The following is a 21,182-nucleotide window of genomic DNA, read 5'->3' on the forward strand; positions in this document are numbered from 1 at the left end:
CTGTGAATACTCCTCACAACTCAGTGATCTGGCTGGTATTTGTTACCTGTGCCATGCTGCTAAATTGCTACTACCTGTCCTAACAAGCTCTCTGACCGGGCCAGTTGACAACTGTCTAAAAACAAAATGCAAGGGAAAACAGCAACAAACTCTCCTAAGCCTAATTGGGTGGTGTGAAAAACAGGTTACCTCATCAGCCTTTGTAATTTTCACGGATTAATTAAAGGATAATGTTTGCTGCAGAGGAGTTTATGAGGCAATAAATAGCTTTTGTGGCTGATTAAATGCCAAAGCAAAGCTGATAAAAGCATCTAATAATTGCAAAAGCCATTTAGACCTTGAATACATCTCTGCCACAGATGCAAGTCTTACTATATGACAGATCAGCAACAGACTAACGAAACAGAGAGGAAGTCTTCTTGCCCCTAGAGACTTTAAATAGATAAATAGATAAACTCATAAGGCATGTAACTCAGCCCCAAATCCAGATTGATCCTCACTTGTCAGGAAACAGACAAAATGCAGATGCAGATGGAGATGGTGATTTTGCTGCTCTACAAACACTTCAACAGCACACAAGCCACCTCCTTAGGCCAAGCACCATCGTTTTACCTGCAGGGCTGCAAAAACCCTAAGAAACTCACCGGAGCGCCTGGCACTCCCCGGCTTTTCTAGCAGCAGCCGAGCAGTATGGCTTCTGCCGGGGGAGAGGACTGCAGCCCAACCCGCCTTGCCCTTGCTTGTGAGGTGAGGTTTTTTTTGGGGGTGCCCAACGGCAAACCGGGGAGTGGGATGCAATGAGGGCGGGGGGGCGCTTCGAGGCCGGCTCGCACCGGGCGGCGGCCCCGTTGGTGCCTCAGAGGGAGGCGGACGGCTGTCGGGGGGAGCCCGCACCCTCCCTCCGCTGACCCTAACAAACGTTACGTTACCTGCGCACGCAGCCGCAGCCGGGCCGCCGGCTTCTGGAAGGCTCGACGGGCGGGGCAGGCGCCGCGTGCTGCCCAACGGAAACTAACGGCCGGGCTGCCCCTCGCGCGGGTGGCGCCTGCTGCCGCGTGCTGCGCCCTGTTGTGAGGCGTCTGGGGCGCGCGGGAGGAGAGCGAACGCGAGCTCCGAGGGCGAGTGAGAGGCAGGTGCGCTCGTGATTTAGAGACCTTTTCTATTATTATTACTAATTCTTATTATAATTTTGAGCGTGAGGGGTGGTGTATGAAGTATGAAGGTAGCCCTGGCTGCTGCGTCCTCGCAGCCAGTGTTGGGCCTTGGAGTCCATGTGAAAGGGTTGCATTTTCTTTAGGTTTCTCTGCAGATGCCAGAAGCTGCGGGGTCTTTCCAGCCATCTGCCACTTAAGTTTATTTGGACTTCCAGGATGGCTGGCTGGTTTGTTTTCTCCTCTGGTGGTGGCACACCAGGCTTCCGTGCTGATGGTTGGAGCTACTTTTTCTGCTCAAGTGGGGAGAGGACGAAGTGGCACACTAGGCTCCCGGGGGTAAGGCATTCAGCTCTCTTCCACTGCAGTGCTGTGGTGACTTCGGGGGCTGTGACCATCTCTATTGGAGGCAAAAATACTGGGCAGTGGGAACTTGGCAAAATAAACCAAACTGAGCCAGGGAAAATAGGCTGATTGCAAGTGCATCTCATGTCCCTTCCTCCTTCTTCACTTTTCCTGACCCCACACAAGCCCATGTAAACTGTCATGGTATTTTTTTTTTCCACTCTTCTTGCTTTGTTTGTTGCCTTGCTCTTCAGCTGATAAATAATAGGCACAGCCAAAGAATGATGTAACTTGTAACTGCGAGAACACACAGTTCTGCATTTTATAAACAATAATTAACTACTGCTGACTGTGCCAGCCGTGAGAAGCCTGAAATGCAGATCACATCTTGCAGCTATTACCAGGGCAGCAAAAAAAGCAGAAGTATCAACTTTGAATTCTGCCACGTTGTCCTTTCCAGCTTGCAAATGAACTGATTATTTAACTGATATGATGCCTAAGAGGGTGAGCATTAAATTAATCATAGACAAAGGCAAATACCGGTGGGCTGGCATTGACTGTTGGTTTGGTTGGTGTGCATGATGCTTCTCTCTGCAGTCTCTTGAAAATACATTCTCCTGAGTATGAGTATGGGCAGTATTTTGACTTTATGTACAGATACAAACTTTGCCTATGTTTATATAGGTATCCAAAGCTTCCAAATGAACAGGAAATAGCACCTCAGTACTTCTAGTTTGGTTGACGAGATTGTTGTGTTTTGTGAGTAATGATACTTGCAAGACAGAGGCACCAAGGGTGAACAGTTGCAAGCGTCCCAGAAGTGTTTTATAATTTGGACTGAGTGGAGATGTGGGCAGCGTGGAGAAATAGATCGAAATGCAGTGCAGCTTTTTCCTAACGCTACACTTGTTCTGGTAGCACAGAGTCAAAAGTCAATTTTGTTCCTAAGTGAAGTAGCTCTGATTCAGAAGAGAGGCAGGAATCAGAGTCCATTGCTTTCTGGGGGTGGATGTCTTTTTAATGTCTTCCTTCTCTGGCTATGGCAGAGATCATGCACAATTCAACTGACTTTTTTCAAGCTCTGTTTACTAACTTGCAAAAGCAGTTAGATTTGAACATCTGCATTAGCTCTTCCCTTGGCTTATCATTACAGATTTCTACTTGAAGTCTTTATTTCTAGGATGCTAGGCTGTGATTGATAATTAAATTGCTGTAAGTGCAGCATGAGTCATGCGAAACAGCGTTAGAATACATAAACGTGTATCTGGGGAGAACAATATTTATTCAAAGAGAAATAACACGGAAACAGTAGCAAAAAGCATACCACAGCTAACCACTCAATTCACTTGCTGCCGGTATACTGATAAGTATTCCTGTTTTCTCGATGGAGTATCTAAGCAGCCAGCCTGCATAAACTATGAAATGTAATTACTCTGACATATGGGAAATCTCTGGCAGGCACAGACTTGGCATGGACAGCACAGCATCACCCTGCAAAGGCCCCTGGAACCGGAGTGTATGGGAGACGTGGCCAGCATGTTCCAATAGCTCAGCTATTTCTGAGCCTCTGACTGAACTACAGATTAGCTCAATTTGCCACGTTCCTGGAACAGCCCTTCGGCAGGACGTAGCATATTACTCTTCCTTTCTCCCCATTTCTGCACTTCACCCTTTCCTACTTTTCCTGCAGTTTTTGTACCTACGTATGAATTTATGGATTTGAAGTTGCTGTTCTCTGGATCAACTTCCTTCCCCCATCTAAAAAGGGAAATTGAGCAGTAAATGTTTTTCTTTAGTATGTGGAATTTTCCTCTTACGACGTAGCAAATCCTGGTGTGAATTTTACTTTAAAAGAAAATACTGCAGATCATCATCTGTAAGAGCGTATGTTTGTTGATTACTTGCTAAATTAATGACAGACACCCAACACTGAGTTAGCTATCCACATGATGTAGAGCTAAGAAAATAGCACAAGTTTTGAGCGTGTGAGTTTCTTGGGTGTTGTTTTTTTAAAAAAAAAAAAAAAAGACAAGGCACATTTTCTCTTTTACCTGAAAAAAGTGTTCCAGAGCACAGCATATCTCAGCAGCGTGAGCATTTTCTGGTCAGTCAACAAGTCTTTTTAGGAAAACTTCATTTTTCTTTTTGAGGTTGTGTGTCTCTGTTCAGCTTCACTCATATTTAACTCTTCTTTAGTATTTTTACAGGAAGTAAATTCCTTTTTAAACGCTTTGTTGTACATTCATTGTGGAGGCAATAAACACGTGAAGACACGCCATTTCAAAGTTCCAGTAGTATGCCTTGCAAATAAATGCACAGTTACGTGTAATAAAAAAACCCAAAACAGTTCTTTGCAGTAAGAGGTGGAAGCATGTGCATTTTTGGAATTCATTGTAGATCATCAGGCATAAGTTTTTGATATAAAACATATAAAATGTAGTTTCTAGAAACATTTGCACTGTAGAAGCACCTTTTTCTCACCCTGTACAAGGGTAAATACAGTTCATAATTTTCTCTTTGCGTAGGACTACTGTGACTGAACAGTTATAAACATCTAATCTTGAACAACTCATCGTAGCATTTAAGCGATATTAAAATAGTGATTAGAGTACTGGAATATTTTGCTTCCCTAAACTATTCCTAAGATTTTGATTGCTTTAGGCACATGCAGTTATTAATCCCAAGGCACTGAGAGGGTAACCAAGCTCTTATTAACTGCTAAATTTTGGACAATATAGTAATAAAGAAAAGGGAGAGTGCTACAGAAATGGAGATCCTTCCTTACTTCAAGAGGCTAGTGAAGGAAGGTCTTTTAAAAAAAAAAAAACCCAAACAAAACAAAAAACAAACCCAAACCCACCTAGCTCAACATAGTATATTTAGCTGTTGACAAAGAAAAAAAGATACATAGGAGCTTAGCACAGACCATCTACTCTCTGTTAAATTAAAGGTACGTTACTCTAAGAAATAGAAGAAAATTAAATTTTTGTTGTTTATTGCATAAGGCTTATGAATGGAGAGGACTGAAAGCCTGCTCTAAATCTGTGGATTGCCATTTTGCTTTTTTGAGATGTGCTCACTTTAGTACCTTCCCTCCCCCAGTGCCACCATCATGCCAGCAGAAAGCTCTGCTTGTGCATGCACGCAGCAGAAGGAAGAAATGCATCTCCCCCTTGGGTCACACCAAGATCACTGAGAGTTATGTCAGTGTGAAGTTAGAGCTCTGTTATCCTATATGGTCCTCACAGGAGCACCTCCCAGGAGTGGAGTGGCATCCCTGTACTGGAGAGGGTAGTTCTGTCAGTCTCACACCAAGGGAGACGACCCTGTGTCGGGCAGAGTCCCCATTGGGGCTAGTGTTTGGCTCTGGGTTTGGCTGCCAGAGTAGCAACTAAAGCTTGATTCCTGAACAGTGAGTCAGCCTTAAAAGACAGTATAACTGAACAGGTACCTCTGAACCTGCTGTAAAGGAGAATATTGAAGAACTAGTGAAGCCACTAGAAGGTAAGGAGCCAACTAACACGGTTTCTGACACAAATTCAAAGGTCGTATCTCTTACTAGTCTTTTACTACTGAAAGAATTTAGATGAATCATCTCTATAAGAATGCTTAGACTCAAAGAGCTGCTCTTGAAGTAACTCGCTTGAATGTGATTTAAAAGGTGAATTAATTTTTACTATAAAGCATCTCCCTGCTTGGCTTAGATTAAAGAAAAAAAAATGCAGTTTCCAAGCTTTTGATTACAAAGGAACTTATCACCAGCCACCAGTCAGTTACTGCTGTGGTCCTTAAAAGGTTTAAAGCTTGCCCTATGCCAAAGCTCTATTTAACACCGCATGCCTCGCTATATTTAACACTACATTATTTACCATTCATAAGCAAGTTAATAAAAATCTTACATGTTTTCATCTTGGAAGTCTTCCACAATTCCTAACATGGCTTAAGTTGCCCTACTTCCGCTTGAATTAAGACCTAAGTAGAAAGATGTGCTCATTGCCTTAGTAACCTGTAGAACCATAGGATGGTAATAAAGTTGGGAATACTACTAATGGTAAGTGTAAAACTACCAGATTTAAAGACAAATGCTTAAGGTAAAACACAAGCTTTCTAGAGATAATAGGCATCTAGTACAAAGGACTAAGTCAAAATACTAAACTTGAACTAATTTGAGTTAAACTAAACCACGAGTATGCGTATCTTGGATCTTCAGTGTAATTTTGATTTCAGCAAGCTTGGGAAAAAACCTCCAAAACCATTACAAAGCAGGATAAAAAAACCCCACCACAATAGTCATACCTGCATTTGCAGAAAGAAAGCAGCTTCCTGCTTAAGTAGATTCCAAAGATGACATGCATGGAGAAAGACAGACTTGTCAGATTGAATTCTTAGTTCAACAGACATTTCAGAAAGCATGTTTATGCAGACTTGGTGTGTGTTTGCAGAAGATAGTTTTCCATTTAGTTTCAAGTAGAATTTCAAGCAGTCTTAAAGTTTGGTTGAAAAGCACCATCATGTATACAGTTGTTTCAACATAGTTCTTCCAGCCCAGAATGTAGTCACCAGTAAGAGGTCCTTAGTTTTCATGAAGTAGCAAGCTTTGGATCTGGGACTACATCATTAATTTGGAGGTCTGGCTTTAGTGACTATTGGTGTTCTTTTGATGCTGTTGAATAATGGAGATAAACTAGTAACTCAGTGCAAATTACACACAATGCATCAAGCCTTGGGCATGCATGGTTCTACTCACAGGTAGTGTTTTTGGGGGCCTGCAATGACTGAACTTGCAGTCAATTCAAGGTTTAGGCTATGTCTTCATTAGCAAGTAATACACTGCAGTAAGGGCAGCTGCAGTAAGGGCAGAGCTGTAGAGCAAAATGGTTGGTGCTGAGAACCTGACATCCCTGCACTATCTTTAAAGTTTTTATTTCAGCCTAGAAATAAAAAACTTTTCTATTTCAGCCCAGACCCTGGTCTGGTCCAGCTGAATACCCATTAAACAGGTCAAATGCAGTTAGAGGCATTCCAAGAGCATACTTCTTGCTTGAGTTTTGCTGTAAGTGAATCCAGTTTGTGCACTGAGACCACTGCACTAACAAACAAGCCAGACCATGGTAAATGGTCTGCTAGCTTGGAAAGCATAGAAAAGCTCTTAGTTAAATATTAAGGTAACTAAAAGTGTTTTTTATATACTTAGCACAGTGTTCCTGCTGATTTCCATTTTGAAAGTGTTAATTCACAGAACACTTAAGGTACATATAATAATCTTGAAACAATCATTCTAGGTTCTGCTTCCCCCCATTTTCCAGGTGCAGGAGTCTTTTTGATGTCATGTCCAAGAGAGCCATCACTAGAAGTTTTATGGTTTCATAGCAACCTCAATGTGATAAATAACTGGTTTAAAGCAGTCCTCTGCTGTGTATTTCTTTTCCAACAGGAGCCAAACAGTTTTCCTACCACTGCAACTAATAAAACTCTTGAAAAACATATGCAGTTTTACGACTAAATAAGACGTTTCTTTATTCAAATATCTTCTTATTTCTGGGCACTATCACCAGATTACTACACCAAGTTATCTTAAAGTACGCAATATTCCAGCGTTATTTCTCTGCAAACAGAACATCAAGCCCCATCTTGTCTCCCTCCCCACTTGGATTATCAGTTGAAAGCACAACAGAAATATTCTATGTATGAAGGTAGAAATGAACTAATATAATAGTAGTAATCCAGCTGTAATTTGCAAAAGAGTTACTTTTTTACCTAGTCAGCTACAGTGGAAAAAGTCTTCTCAACAGAAAAAACCCTAAACATGGACATACACAACATACAAGTTATATATTCCCAGTTTTGTTTATTTTCATGGAATGCTAGTTTAGTTACAATATGGCAGTTCATTACTACTGAAATGTGACATTAATTCATCTCCAATGCTGCAGAACAGTCTTGATTTATATATATTGTTTTAAAACAATCTTATTTTACATAGTTGAGGTCTCTGGTGGTTTTTAAGCTCTGATGCTTAAGCACACAGCAAGCTACAAACCTTAGGTTTTATATTTATACATATATTCTATGTATTCAGACAACTGCTGTAAGTTATCTATAATTTAATATTTATAAAAAGTGCATATACTGGTACATATGCACATCTAGAAACACACTTCTACTACTGCCTCCCTTTTATAAAAAGCTGCATAACATACAGCAATATTATTCTCACTCACTGCTATTAAAGTCCTTTACTGTCTTTGTTACACAATTTCAACTATTCAGTTCCCTCAAACTGAATGTAGGTATTTCTATGTATATTTTTTCCTAAAGAAAAAAAGTCCTCCCTATTCCTTTAAGAAGCTTTAAATCATGCATCAGTTTAGTAAACAGTCACTTTAGCATGGATTTTAGAATCCTAGACAGTGTAAAATCTACTTCTGGAAAATGTCTGTCTGTATATTTAATTTCTTTTTAGTTACAAAAAATATATAGGATTGAAACATACTGAATACATGCATCTCTCAAAATGGCTATATTCTAGCCTTATAGATAAATTAAAAAAGTACACCCCTGCTAATAGGATGCAAACATGGCCACAAATAGGCCATTACCTGTATTTAATATAGATCATTACATTAAAAAGTTCAAGTCAGCTGTTCTCTCAAGATGGTGTCAAAAGACTGAAGAGCATAATATATTTATACTCAATATACAAAGGTGGGTGCACATACCTAGTGCCATTTAATCAATACTTTCAAGGCTTCTATGCTTTGCCTCTGGTGATACAACTCCTGAAATGATCTGAATGAAAGTTTTAAGTTGAAAATTGTTTTTTAATACACCATAAAAGCAAGTTGTGTTTAAAAGAAAAACGTACACTGAACAACCTGAAGTACTCACTGAAACAACTGTACAAAACTATTTAGATACAGATAGAAATAATGGTGGACTTAACTTCAAACAGAAGTAACACTTGTTAACATATGTAAAAATTTCCTTTGTTTTATTCTTCTACCAAGTAAGAATTTGCAGCCATTCAGAACAAGTAAAATTCAAACCACCTCACAATGTTTACATTTAAAGTTCTTTTATACAGTGCAAACGTTTAAGACAGAATAACTCCCCAGTGAAACAGGTGACACTACTCAGTGCCAGTCTTTTGAAGGTTCTTCTTTCAGTAAGTCTATTTACATGTTAAGCTAAAGGTTCACTATATATGCTTTGAAGTTTGCTGAATATCAGCAGAAAAATACGTGAACTAGCAGCAGTTGTATTATGAATATATGATGGTTACTTTAATGAATGCATAAAATTTTCAAGACTGTATTCAGTGTCATACTGTTCTTGATCCCATAGTTCTCCAAGATTTTCGAGTACTGATTTCATTGATGCTTTCCCAGAAGAGGTAGAGGTATCTGCTTTTTCAGTTTTTCCATCCTTCACAAAAGAAAAAAAAATCAATTAATATACAGAATAATGTTTTCAGGAATATACTAAATTGTTCGAGTCTGATGATTCTTTTGGGGAAATACCACTTTCTCCTGTTTTTCAGAGAGCTGTCTATTACTCATCATTCCAACTTCAAGTGTTTGTCTGATTAAATTTTACATTTCTAAGCAAAGCTTTTCCCTAAGTTTACTCTATTTTTGGTAGGTATTTGTAAAAATGGTTCCTTACCTTGTCAAGAGTGAACAGATCAAGAAGCTGTTCTGTTCCCATGCTTTGTAGGCTTGCATTCTCTTGGCTGATCACTGTATTTGCAATATTCATTTTGAACTTTTGAAGACCCATGATCTTCTCCTCCAGAGTTCCCCTGGTTATCAGGCGATATACATTAACAACACGTTTCTGAAAGAAAAAAAAAGCACACTAGCTAAAAAATACCATCTTAGGTGTTCAAGAAAGCATAACCTTTTAGTATTCATCATGGACAGTCTGGAAGCAGTTTGGCTTGGCACTATCCTTCAGTAATTGTACTCAGTAAGTCTGACTTACATTAGATGAAAAGAATGAGACTTTACTACTAGCATAGTAAAGGCACCTGCAATTGCATCTGTATTCAGGAAGTTAAGAATTCACTGCTTTTTACAGCTGTAGAGGGGGACTAACAGCAGTCACTCTTTCCCTGTCCAGGCATCAGAGGACAACCCTGTGGGGCTTCCCTTCAGTTCCTTGTCTCAGCTGCATCTTTTCCTCCACTGAGGGGTGATTCTTCCCTGGCCCCTCCTCAGCAGCTCAGGAAGTACCGAAGAGAAGGCATACCAAGTTGGGGATAGGATAAGAAAGTACACACTTTAACATCTGGCATATTTGCAAAAAAGCAGTATGAATGAAAGCTGGGTGGAAACCCCCAGACGTCACTTTTATTATATGCTACCACCTTATCCAAATTTGAAGAAACAGGAGTGCAGCAAGGGGAAAAACTTATGGGAAATTAAGAGTTTTTCACCTGCCCAATGCGATGTGCTCGATCCATGGCTTGCAGGTCTCTCATTGGGTTCCAGTCATGTTCCACAAATACTACTGTATCAGCCCCTGTTAAGTTAAGTCCCAATCCACCAACGTGAGTGGTGAGCAAAAGAACATCTATAGATGGGTCATTATTAAACCTGTATACAAAAAAAGTTAAGCATGGTAAATTCCATTTGAATAATGAATTTATGAACCTCAACTGCTTTGAGGCAGACAGAAGAATAATTTTGTACCATATAAATAATATAGTTCATTACAGTTGGCCTCATATTGGTTATAAATGGATATACTTACCGTGAAACAATGGAATGCCTCTGACCAGCAGGTATGCTGCCATCTAGTCGTAAATAAGTAACTGAAGGTAACTGAGGTCTGAGAAGGTCATGCTCCACTATATCCAGCATGCTTTTAAGTTGACAGAAGATAAGTACTCTGTGCTGGGCCACAACAGCTTCTGTACCGCTTTCTGAAGATCCACCATTACCCAAACCACAGTCTAGCAGCAGCTTAAAGTAAAAAAGCATTAAAGTGTATCATCAAAATGACAGTAGATCTCATGTAAGTATTGACATGGATGGACTATCAAAAGTAGAAATAAGAGACACAATAGACTACAGAAGGAAGTCTGTAAATGACAGTCACTTAAATGACATAATGCAAAGTTTGGCTTCACTGTCAAACTATGAAAAATGCAAGAGTCGACAGAATAGTAATTTTCTTCATTTTGCTTTACTTACAATAGAATTTAATTATGTAATGCAGTCTTAACTTTATCAAGCTAATAGTCTCCTGTACAGTAAATAGGAGAAAAGTTTTTCTGTAACAAGAGGGATAGGAGTAAGAAACAGAATAAAAGTAAGGTTTTTGACAAGGCAGCAAAAATTATGTAAACATCATCACCTTGAAGCAAGCTTGTGTTTCCCCCTCCCCCTTGAATTAACAGGATAAATAGGGCATACGCCTAAAAACCCCTTGTATTCTACTTCATTTGCTACTTAACTAGTGTTTTAAGATCAGTTTTCATATTGATGAAGTCTTAAACAAAACCTAAATTGTAACATCAGTAGAGACACATTTAGGAAACTTAAGGCACAACACGCAAGTCTACTTACTTGTTTTAAAGCAGACAGCTTAGGTGCATGTTGGATATCTCGAAGAGATGAATTGTGAGCTGCAAGTTGCTCTGTAATTCTTTTATATTCTGGATGTTGCGTTGTTAATACTAATGCTGGATGGTTGCATAGCTTCCGTAAGTATTGCAATGCCTTTAATTATTTAGTAAATTAAGTTCAAAGAAATGGTTAGCAACAATGTAGTTACAGAAAAAGAATGAACAAAATTGATTGTAAGTATAGGGGCCACTCAGCCACATTCCACAACTTGGACTTTAGGGTGTATTTTCTTTACAGTAAAGTTTCTTATATTAAGAAAACCTGTATTTCAAACTGTATCAAATAACTGTTAGGAGTGTAATGATCTTAGTTCCTGTTGCAGGAACAGTGCAAAGACTACCATTTCCTACACCTTCATGTGAGCATGGATATAGTAGATGGGTTTGGGAGGTGTTCAGAGCCTTTGAGAATTACTGTTTCCAAGTAGCCAAGACTTAATCTGCAATTCTGTAAAGACCATGAACCTTCATAAATTCAGATCTAACCTTAAGGAAATTTTTTTGTTCATGTTTTAGAATCTTAATTTTGTAGTGTAACAACTGATGAGATCAAAATTAGTTTCCTCTTGTTTTGAGGTTTTGCACTTTTGGTAATCCGTTTTTAATTGATAGTAATATCTAAGATCCACAAAATAGCTGAACACCAGTTGAGCAGAACACATTAAAAAGTTTTAAGACAATTTTATATGACTTAAGACACAAAACCATAATTTAAGCATAATAGTTATACATCACATTCCACCCAATCTGATCCAAAATTTAAGTATTTTCCTTAGATCATATGGCCACAAATGTGTAAGTTAACTACTTTGATTTTCATTTTTTATTAAACCCAGAAATACAGTTACCAGAAGTAAATGAATTGGGTAGTAAAAGTTACTGAAGAAATCTGTACCTGAAATACATGACCTGTAGCTTTAAGCTTTGGTTTTTCAGTTTCTTCATTCAGTGAAATTGAAGAAACTGTTTCATCAATATCGCATTTGGCACGAGACTTGGCAAAATCTTCATAAAGCTGAACCTGTAGACCAGGCCCCAGACAAGAGAATGAGTATGTTCTCCCCAACAGAAGTAAGATGAACAGTCGTTTTTAGAATTTAGTTCTGAGTTACCATAAATCAAGAAAGCTATTATATGTAGCCCAAGATCACCATTAACAGTGGAATCTCTTGCAATTTATTTTCTTTCAGCTTGGAAAGTATTCTTTAAAAAAATCTGCAGATGCCTAGATGTTCTTGTAGAACGATGCCAGAAATGAAGCTAAAGAAATACTCTACTGCAACTGGACTGAAATTAGTTTTTAAACATATTAGAAAAACTTTTTAGTCCTGTGGTCCCAGAGAATGTCAGAACTGACATCAGATTGACCCAGGAATACAGAAGTGGTTCCTTTGTGGTCTTAACTGTGCTGAAAAAACTAAGCTTCCAGCCACTTCTTAAGCATACCTGTAGAGGACTGAGAATACAGTAATAATCTTGAATAATTTTGGGTGGAAGATCTTGCAGTACATCTTCCTTCATTCTCCTTAGCAGGAATGGCAGAACTTGGCGGTGCAGTGCTTCCATTGCAAGAACTCCTAGTAAGGCAACAGAAGCGGTTTTGGTTTTTTGGGTGGAGTTTTTTTTTGGGGGGGGGGGATTTTCAAAACATTCAGCCCCCCCAATCTCTTATGTTGGAACTGGCCGTACTTTCTCTTTTCATTAGCAGTTTTCATTTAAAGGAAAAAACCAAGAAAACCAAGATTAAACATTTGATCTTTACCAGCCTCTTGTTCTCGACTGGAGCTTCGGGCATCTCTACTTGCCAGTATTGGTTTGCCATAACGAGCTGCAAATTGGCGTTCAGTACCCAAAAATCCTGGCATAAGGAAGTCAAACAACGACCACAACTCTAAGACGTTGTTCTGAACATAAAAGAAACATTTGTTAAATTATTTTCAAAAGTAATGAATTATTACAAGTTATCAGAAATATTTCCATACACTTTTAACATCTAACACTGCCTATAAAACCCTACAAACATAACACTTCAACATACTTTTGAGCTCCTGGAACTTGGTGGCTTTTCCATCAACCTAAGTTACAGGAAGACCTGTACATGCACTTTAACATATAAATGGACTTCCTACTGTGTCTGTGTCGTAAGCCACACCCTGGGTTCTTCTGGACAACAAAACCCAGGAGATGCCAGTGGTCTTACTCCTGGATGAGACAGATACTCCACAGACAAGTAATTTTGGACAAAGCCCAAAATCTGGAGTTCTCAGAGTCGAGTTCCTTGCTAATTTCACTAGAGGCGGAAGGAAATGCTCTCTCCCCTTCCCTGCCTGCTACTTAAAGAACAAGTGGTAGAGAAAGTCTTGTTGCCAACTTTTGAGGTCCATTAGTACCGTGGATCCTGCACCCATTCCCCTTTACATGGCTATACTGGGAAAGGAAAAAGACGTAGTTTCAAGCATTTAGCAATGAAAGGCTTTTTTACAATGTATACTTTGAACAAGACAACTCTGATAGAAAGCACAATAAAATGGACTGCAACGTAGATCCCTTTTGCTTGTTTTCTACTACTCACTCAACTCCTTAGGAAAAAAGAAAAGCAGTTACCTGGATTGGTGTCCCAGAAAGAATTATCCTGTAATTGGCAGTCAGCTGTTTTACTGCTTTTGACAGCTTTGTTTTTCCATTTTTTATTACATGGCCTTCATCAAGAATGCAGTAATTAAACTTAATATTTCTAGAATAGAAGAACATAGACTTAAGTAGCATTTAAAATTCTAAGCTATTAAAAACCTCAGAAAACAAACCAATTCTTACCTGAAGAAGTCAATGTCATTTCTCACAACATCATATGAAGCCACTATGAGATTGTGTCTCTTCACCTGGTGTTGTAATCTTAAGGAAAAAAAAGAGGAGATCATAACTGAAGTGTTCCTTACATAGCTTATTATTTCAGCCTTTAAAGATACCATCACAAGTTTTACCATGCCCACAAACTATCCTTCAGTAGTAAAGTGAATTGCAAAATTCTGTGTGTGGTATTTTACTCTACCCAAGTCATAAATGCAAAGTACATTACCTTGCTCTCTCAGTAGGAGGTCCTGTATAGTGCAAAGGATTAAGATACTCTTTTGAGCAAAATTTGCCCACTTCATCCACCCAGTGTCCTGTGAGCGTAGGAGGGCACACCACCAAGGAGGGAAGAGGAACACTGTCCACTAGTTTTGTTCTTGCATATTCCTGAGCCCTTTAAGAATATCAAAACAAGTTTGAAAAAATTGTTTTTCACAGAATAGCTGAGGTTGGAAGGGACCTCTAGAGGTCATCTGGTCCAACCCCCCTGCTCAAGCAGAGCCACCCACAGCCAGTTGCCCAGGACTATGTCCAGAGTCATTACCATAGATAAAATCTATCATTAAAGTCTTTAAGATAGACTGTTATTTGTTTAAGCTTACCTGAGGCAATGATCACCTGCAAGAATGCAAATGGATTGTAAAGTTTTTCCTAAGCCCATGTCATCACAAAGAATTCCATGAAGTTTGTATTTATTGAGAAATGCCAGCCAGTTCACTCCATCCTGAAATCAGAAAATAAAAAGAGTGCCTCAAAAGTAAAAAGTGGCTTTTGGCTCATTAATTTTCAGTTCAAACATCTGTATGTTCTATCATCCATCACTGCCAAACTACAAGCTTGTTTCTCACCATAAATGCATCCACTACAGCCCATTCACTCAAAGCAGAGGGGAATAAAGGGAGAAACATAAGCAGCCAAACAGTACAACGAGGCCTGGCTCTGCAGTGGTGAGCTGCCACAGTCAGCCTACGCAAGGCACAGCCCATTGGCCATTCCCTAAGAAAAACGACAGAATCCAGAGAGGGGGAAACCATTAAAAGAAAAACAGTGTAAGTGGCATGCATTACTTAATTTGTTCTTCCTTACCCAGGAGTCCAAGATACACACTGCGCAGCTAAAAACAAAACAAAAAAACAACCCACAAAACCCAGCACCTAAAAACTCCTACCCTTCCGTAAAATCATATTAGAGTAGAACTTGCTGCTCTTTTAAAATAAAAGTATATGCTGTTACCTGCTGGTATTTTCTGAGCTCTGCTTTGATTGGTACTGGAATTTTATAGTTTTCCAGTTTTTTTCCATCCAATAATTGTTCCAGAAAGTGACGTTCTTTAGCTTTCATTCGGATTAATTCTTCAGACATGTTTGGTGGATCTGGTATACCAGCCTAGGATAATATTTTTAAAGCAGTAATTTTAAAGCAGGGCTACAGTACTTAATTCTCACACAGACAATAAGAAAACCTCATACTAGCTTAGACATTTTAAACAAACAGATGGCAAAGATCTGCAATCTTCTCAATTGTATAAATCCAAACTCAGTGCTATACTTGATTCCTTGCAGATCAACTCATCCAGCGTTGTAGGGTGCAAAAGACAAATTCTGTCCCAAAGGGCACACTGAACAGCTTGATACAATCACATAGAAGAGGGGAAATCCTGGTCATGCTTGTAAGATTTTACAAAGACTGAGCTATTCTACCTCTAATCAAAGAGTTTATCTGGCTGGCTAGAGAATCCTTTGACACCCATTTCTCCTTAGCCACAATCTACCATCTAAAGTTAGATGGACTTTTCTCCTACAGATGTTAGTAGAATTAGATCTAAAGTGATACTGAAATCAGAGGTTGAATTCAAGCAGTTGGAAACTACTGGGAAAAAGAAAAACCTGAACGCCTCCAGGTTTGTAGCAGTAGACCTTGGCTTCCTAGGTACTCCCCATACCAGGCCAGAAGCCCAAAGCAGCTACATCTGGGGACCAAATACTCTCAGGCATTCTTGCTTGCTAATAATATACAGTAGCAAAAGAGGCACTGATATTTTCCATCATCACGTCTGTCATCCCAGTTTTCTGGGCCATCTTTAGTTAGCTTTACTTCAAAACCCAAGTTACTAATCACTTAGAGAGGGCTCCTGGCTGAGAAGAAAAACTCTATCAGGTAATTCCACCGTGTATGTGGTGAATAAGGAAGGGGGAAAACTAACCCAGATTTCAGATGTTAGAAGTGCTCCAATAAGGTATTTAAGTACATACACACAGACAACAGCCTACTTGTTCAACTGCTCTTCCTACCCTCCCTTTTACAAGAGCATCTGAAATGTCAATACCATGCCAATTAATTTGGTTCAAGTATACTGTCAACTTGCAGCATGATTACTTATCAATAAAACAGCATAGATGAAGTTGAACCATTCATCTTACAATCCTTCTCTCAGTGATATTTTCATTTTTATGTTTGAATGAATAATGAAATTGAGAATAAAGATGCAGGAAACTGAGCATAGCTAAGTTCTCCCAACTCATTTATTGCTTTTGTTTCCAATTCCTCACAATTAGAAACCAACACAAAAATACAGATTAGAAACTCCAAGCTTATTCAGACCTCTATAACTTTTACTTATCCAGCAGCTGAATTCAGGTCTTGCATTTTAGGCAGTATATAAAATGCCAGCAATAAACACAAAAGACTATATAGACTCTTCGTTTTGTTACAGAACTGTAAGTCATGCTTCAGGGACATGAAATTGAAAGAGTGGAAAGGGTTTTTTTTGTTTTAGTAATACCACTATAACTACTGAAAACTCTCAAGAGTTTGTCTTATGAAACATCTGCAAGACTACCCTAAAAAGTCTTCCCATTTAAAAAAGTAAAACTGTATCCATAAAACACCACTCCGTAAGTTTTTTCACACAAAGCATGTGTGAAACTTTGCCTGTGAAAACTTGACAATAAAATTATTTCAATCTCAAAAAAGGATTCCTTAATAAAGCATTTCCCCATAAAACATCTATTTCCCTAGTCCCTATCAATCTACCCCCTACTCTTTCCACTGAGATGACTCAAACCCCTTTACATTTCTCAATTTAAATTCCTTGTTTGGCCTAACATTTAAAATTGCTAGCATTCAAAAGACTGTCCCACAACAATACTGGTATTTTCTCTCACTATTAATCTCTTTCACTCTAAATTTGCATACTTTAAAGTTTGCGTATTTAATATAGTTCAGTATCTGATACTGAACTTCCTTAACAGGAAAGGGAAGTCCTAAGGGAGTTCTTGAGTAACTATGGAAAAGAAACGTGAATTGATCATGCACATATATACAATTAATAAAACACATATTTTATGTTTTTAAGAGATGCTCACTAAATTCTATTAAAATAGCTTTGGAAAAAAAAATCTAAGCTACATGTATTCCGTAGGATTGTATTTAGATGCCTATGAAGGGCACAGGTGCAAATGGCATTGGAATGAACAGCAGCATGCCAGAAATTAATTTCTACTTTGCTCTTTCAACTTTTTCAACATTTCAGTGTAAGCATACAGAAAGGCCTCCATATAAGGCAGATTGCTAGTTATCAGATTCTAAAGTTCTGTTATGCTAAATTAAAAGTTGAGATAATAAAAGATACTAAACCCATTAAACTGACTTCTTTTTCATCAGAAACATGCAAATGAGTTCTGAACTGTCTTCTATTACCATCTGGTGGTGAAAATAAGTTACTTAGAAGCCTTGTAGTCCTTGAAGTGGAGTATCAGAAAGTGTCTGAGGTATGCAAGTTGGAGGAGGAGTGAGAAACTGAAACAAATCTGTCCTGGTTAAACACTACTGGATCATAATACGCATAGTATTTTGCCCAAACCTGTAGGGTGGGCCTTTTTGATTTTAAGAGCTAGGAATAAGTAACTAATTATCTCCACACTATTTCTATTCCTGTTACTTAATTTTTTCCTTTTAAATCAGTATTTCTTTTTTATGCATTCCTCTTTTTTGTGCATCATGATCTCTGTTGATCACATACACACTGCCACACATACCTCGGGAGAACGCCGAACTCCCAAAACTTCTGAGCCAAAACTAGCAAAAGCAGCATTACACGCAAAAATTAATGAATATTCACTTTATGTACGCAGTTGAAATGAGTTTCTTATAAAAAGAAATTTTACTTTAACATTAATTTAGAAAATTACTACCAGAGGGTCCAATTTTACTCATTTTACATTATAAAGGACACATCTTCAATTATCTGATACGGACTCAACATCTATAAAACCAGTTACTTATTCAGCATTTACTAAGCCAGAAGCTTGGACTTTGTGGCTGGTGAAAAAGTGGATACAGGGCAGTTCACATACTCAGTATACTTACAACTTAAGCTTACCTCAAGAGGCATTAGTCTAATTAGTGTTGCAAAGCACTGTGTAGCCATAAAACGTACACTGTCTGTCTGATCACTCATTCTACCCAGAACTGGAACCACTAGAAGAACAATGTATGGAACAATACCAACATCCAGCTGCTCCATTACACCTGGATCAGTTATTAAGGAAATAGTTTTTACCAGTTCAGGATTGTCTGACATCAATATACACCTAGCAGATTTCACACTCAGTAGGTAAAAGTCATTAATACATTACATTCAGATGAACAAGATTTCTACGAACAAAGCAATGGGGGGGTGGGGGGAAGAGGGGAAAAAAAAAAGAGAAAAAAGTCTAATCTACCCAGTTACATTTAGCCCAGTGAATTCCATGGTTTGAGAAACTGAATTACCTCCACCAAAACTTCTTTTGATAGATAAAATAAAGGCAATGGAAATGATGGAAATGAAAGTTTCTTCAATTTCTTGCGTACAGGAGGAAAATAGCTTAACATTTTATTTCATTTCTCCTCCCATTTTTTTCAGGGAACAGTTTTTGTTCCCCCAAATTACGCAACTGCAAAGAGGTTTCTGCATTTTTGAATACTCAAGCAAGGATACATGCAAGTGCTTCAATTGCACCTTCTTGTTTGGTGTTGTCATCTATTGCTCCCAACCACGGTAGAACTTTCTCTAGAAAGATATTCATTGTTTCCATGGTAGCTATTTTGCTCATAACACCTACACAACGAGCAGCCATGTGTCTCACTGCAGTGCTGGGATGTTGAAGGCACATATAAAGATGAGGCAAATGCTGTATTAACTGAACAGAAGAGGGTGGGGAAAAAAAAGGTTAATATGAATTATAAGCAAATTACTGTATTATTTTGAAGTAAACAGTCTTTTTAAGTCACTCTTGCCTCCCAAAGAATACTTGAAATGGCTCCTTAACAAGATCTAATTGTTTAGAACAGAAAAATTGTTTCAGAAGAAAAAGACAATTGAACTTTGAACAAGTATTACTCCCCAATACAGTTAAAATTCAGAGAGTAACAAAATGTTTAGGCTTTTAGTCAAAATGCAGATTAAAGAGGCCCTTGCTAATTAAGGATGTGTTTCACACTGGAAAAATACAGTACTAAGTACTCAGAACTTTTTATAAAAAAAAAGAATTACTGCTTAAATACAGATACATAGATTAAAGAATTCCTTCCAGCTAGCAAATTTGTCCTGGACTCATCCCATTTATGTTTAGGCAGACAAATTATCCATGGTGGGAGTCTTACTAACTCTGTGTGACAAGACAGACACCCAGAAGAAAATTCACATCTTCCCAAGCGGGTATGTGTGTACATACATGTCTTTTTTTCATCAGCACAAACACATTTTTATGTCAGATATCTTAAACAGATGGTCAGGTTTTTCCTAGTGTGGAAGTCCTTAAGTATTAGCTTTGTTGAACCAATTCCACCCTCCTTGACTTTCTGTGATTTTTTTTTTCCCTCTGAAACCTGTATACAGTATTAACATCCCCAAAATTGACTACATCAACTACACACTATATATATATATAAAAAAAATACTGTATATATAAAAAAATCTTTCCATGTCATATGTTAAATTCACTCAAAATCACTTCAGTATTTTATTAAAATAGATAAGAAACAATTCCATATGTTCCATATGAATTTTCTCCATCTGCTCAGAATTCTACAGCCATTCCTTATGCTCATCCCTTCCCATCATATCCTTTCCAGACAAAGTTCTGGCCTACGTATTCCTTGCATGGGAGCCGTTTCATTCATTTTTATCATCCTGTTGCCCTTCTCTATACCTCTTCCAGTGCTACTATATTTATTCTGAAATATAGTACTGCAGATAGGCTAGTACTAAAAATTGTATTCAGATGCAGGCATAATGGTGACTTTCTTGTTCTGTTTCTTTCTTAACTTTCTGTTGTTTTTTTAACCAGTATTTTACATTCAGCTGATACTTTCACAGAACTATCTTAACTCCAGGATCTCTCTCCTGAGTAGAAATAGTCAGTTCAGAGCCTACTACAGCATGTAAGATGTCAAGTCTTTTACATTGAGTGGTGGGTAAAAAGAAATAATTTAAAAAATTAATCAAATCCAGTCTACTTGGGGGTAACTGAAGTCTACCATAGTTTTTTGATCCCCTGCACAGGGAGCCTGTTCTCCATGTTTAGGAAATCTGGAATTAGAATAAAGCAGAGTTGAAATGCTGATTTCAATGTTACATAACAGCATAGATATTATCATAACCCAAACTTTGGACACAATCTTGTTTGGGCATCTCATCCAGAAAAGGGTAGGCCAAGTCTAAATTGTAGGTAGGTGTTTGCTTTTGAGATTTATTCTACAACCTGCATAAAAAAAAATACAGAATTTAACATCTTATAGGACACAGGGAAAAAATAGCTTTGAAGTGTAACAACTTAACTGTTGAAGATAGAAGGCTATGTCTTCAGTTTATCAAGACTAGGATACAGGACTTGGAGAACAGGCAAGATAGCAAGTGCAATAAAAACACCATTTGAGCAAAATTAGAAAAACATCTAAAAAGAAGCCTTACAAAACAAAGATTTAAAACAGTGGCAATGAACAGACTTCATTGCTTCATACAAAAGCTGCTTTGGAATATAATTACCAGAGGATGTAGCTGAGTATCCATTGAAGCTGCTGTTGTTTCAAAAACCTGTAAAGAATTTACTAGCTCCTGGGCAGGAGCATCTCCTTTTTCCAGTAAGGACTTTCGATCTGTTAAAAACAGAAAAGGTATTCAGTTTAAGACTGACATACTGCACCCAGCCTACCAGCCCCAC

At 38.2% G+C, this 21,182-nt stretch overlaps 1 protein-coding gene across 4 annotated transcripts in view; it reads right to left on the reverse strand.

Moving 5' to 3' along the window:
* Positions 1–7,324: 7,324 nt before the first annotated feature.
* Positions 7,325–21,182, reverse strand: part of BTAF1 (B-TFIID TATA-box binding protein associated factor 1) — a 48,038-nt gene continuing 34,180 nt past the window's right edge. For 3 of the 4 annotated variants that reach the window (XM_075154734.1, XM_075154733.1, XM_075154736.1), the window contains exons 23-38: positions 21,008–21,117; positions 18,959–19,160; positions 18,359–18,507; positions 15,211–15,363; positions 14,580–14,701; positions 14,204–14,371; positions 13,942–14,019; positions 13,732–13,861; positions 12,890–13,031; positions 12,574–12,704; positions 12,023–12,148; positions 11,069–11,221; positions 10,251–10,462; positions 9,934–10,093; positions 9,162–9,332; positions 7,325–8,921 (exon numbers count right to left, since the gene is read on the reverse strand). In XM_075154734.1, the coding sequence (XP_075010835.1) occupies positions 8,775–8,921; positions 9,162–9,332; positions 9,934–10,093; positions 10,251–10,462; positions 11,069–11,221; positions 12,023–12,148; positions 12,574–12,704; positions 12,890–13,031; positions 13,732–13,861; positions 13,942–14,019; positions 14,204–14,371; positions 14,580–14,701; positions 15,211–15,363; positions 18,359–18,507; positions 18,959–19,160; positions 21,008–21,117 (2,354 nt within the window). In that variant the 3' untranslated portion in view covers positions 7,325–8,774. The remainder of the gene's footprint in view (positions 8,922–9,161; positions 9,333–9,933; positions 10,094–10,250; positions 10,463–11,068; positions 11,222–12,022; positions 12,149–12,573; positions 12,705–12,889; positions 13,032–13,731; positions 13,862–13,941; positions 14,020–14,203; positions 14,372–14,579; positions 14,702–15,210; positions 15,364–18,358; positions 18,508–18,958; positions 19,161–21,007; positions 21,118–21,182) is intronic. The other variant, XM_075154735.1, reaches the window with a different exon arrangement.

Source organism: Calonectris borealis, chromosome 7, assembly GCF_964195595.1.
Source record: "Calonectris borealis chromosome 7, bCalBor7.hap1.2, whole genome shotgun sequence".
Lineage (NCBI taxonomy): Eukaryota > Metazoa > Chordata > Aves > Procellariiformes > Procellariidae > Calonectris > Calonectris borealis.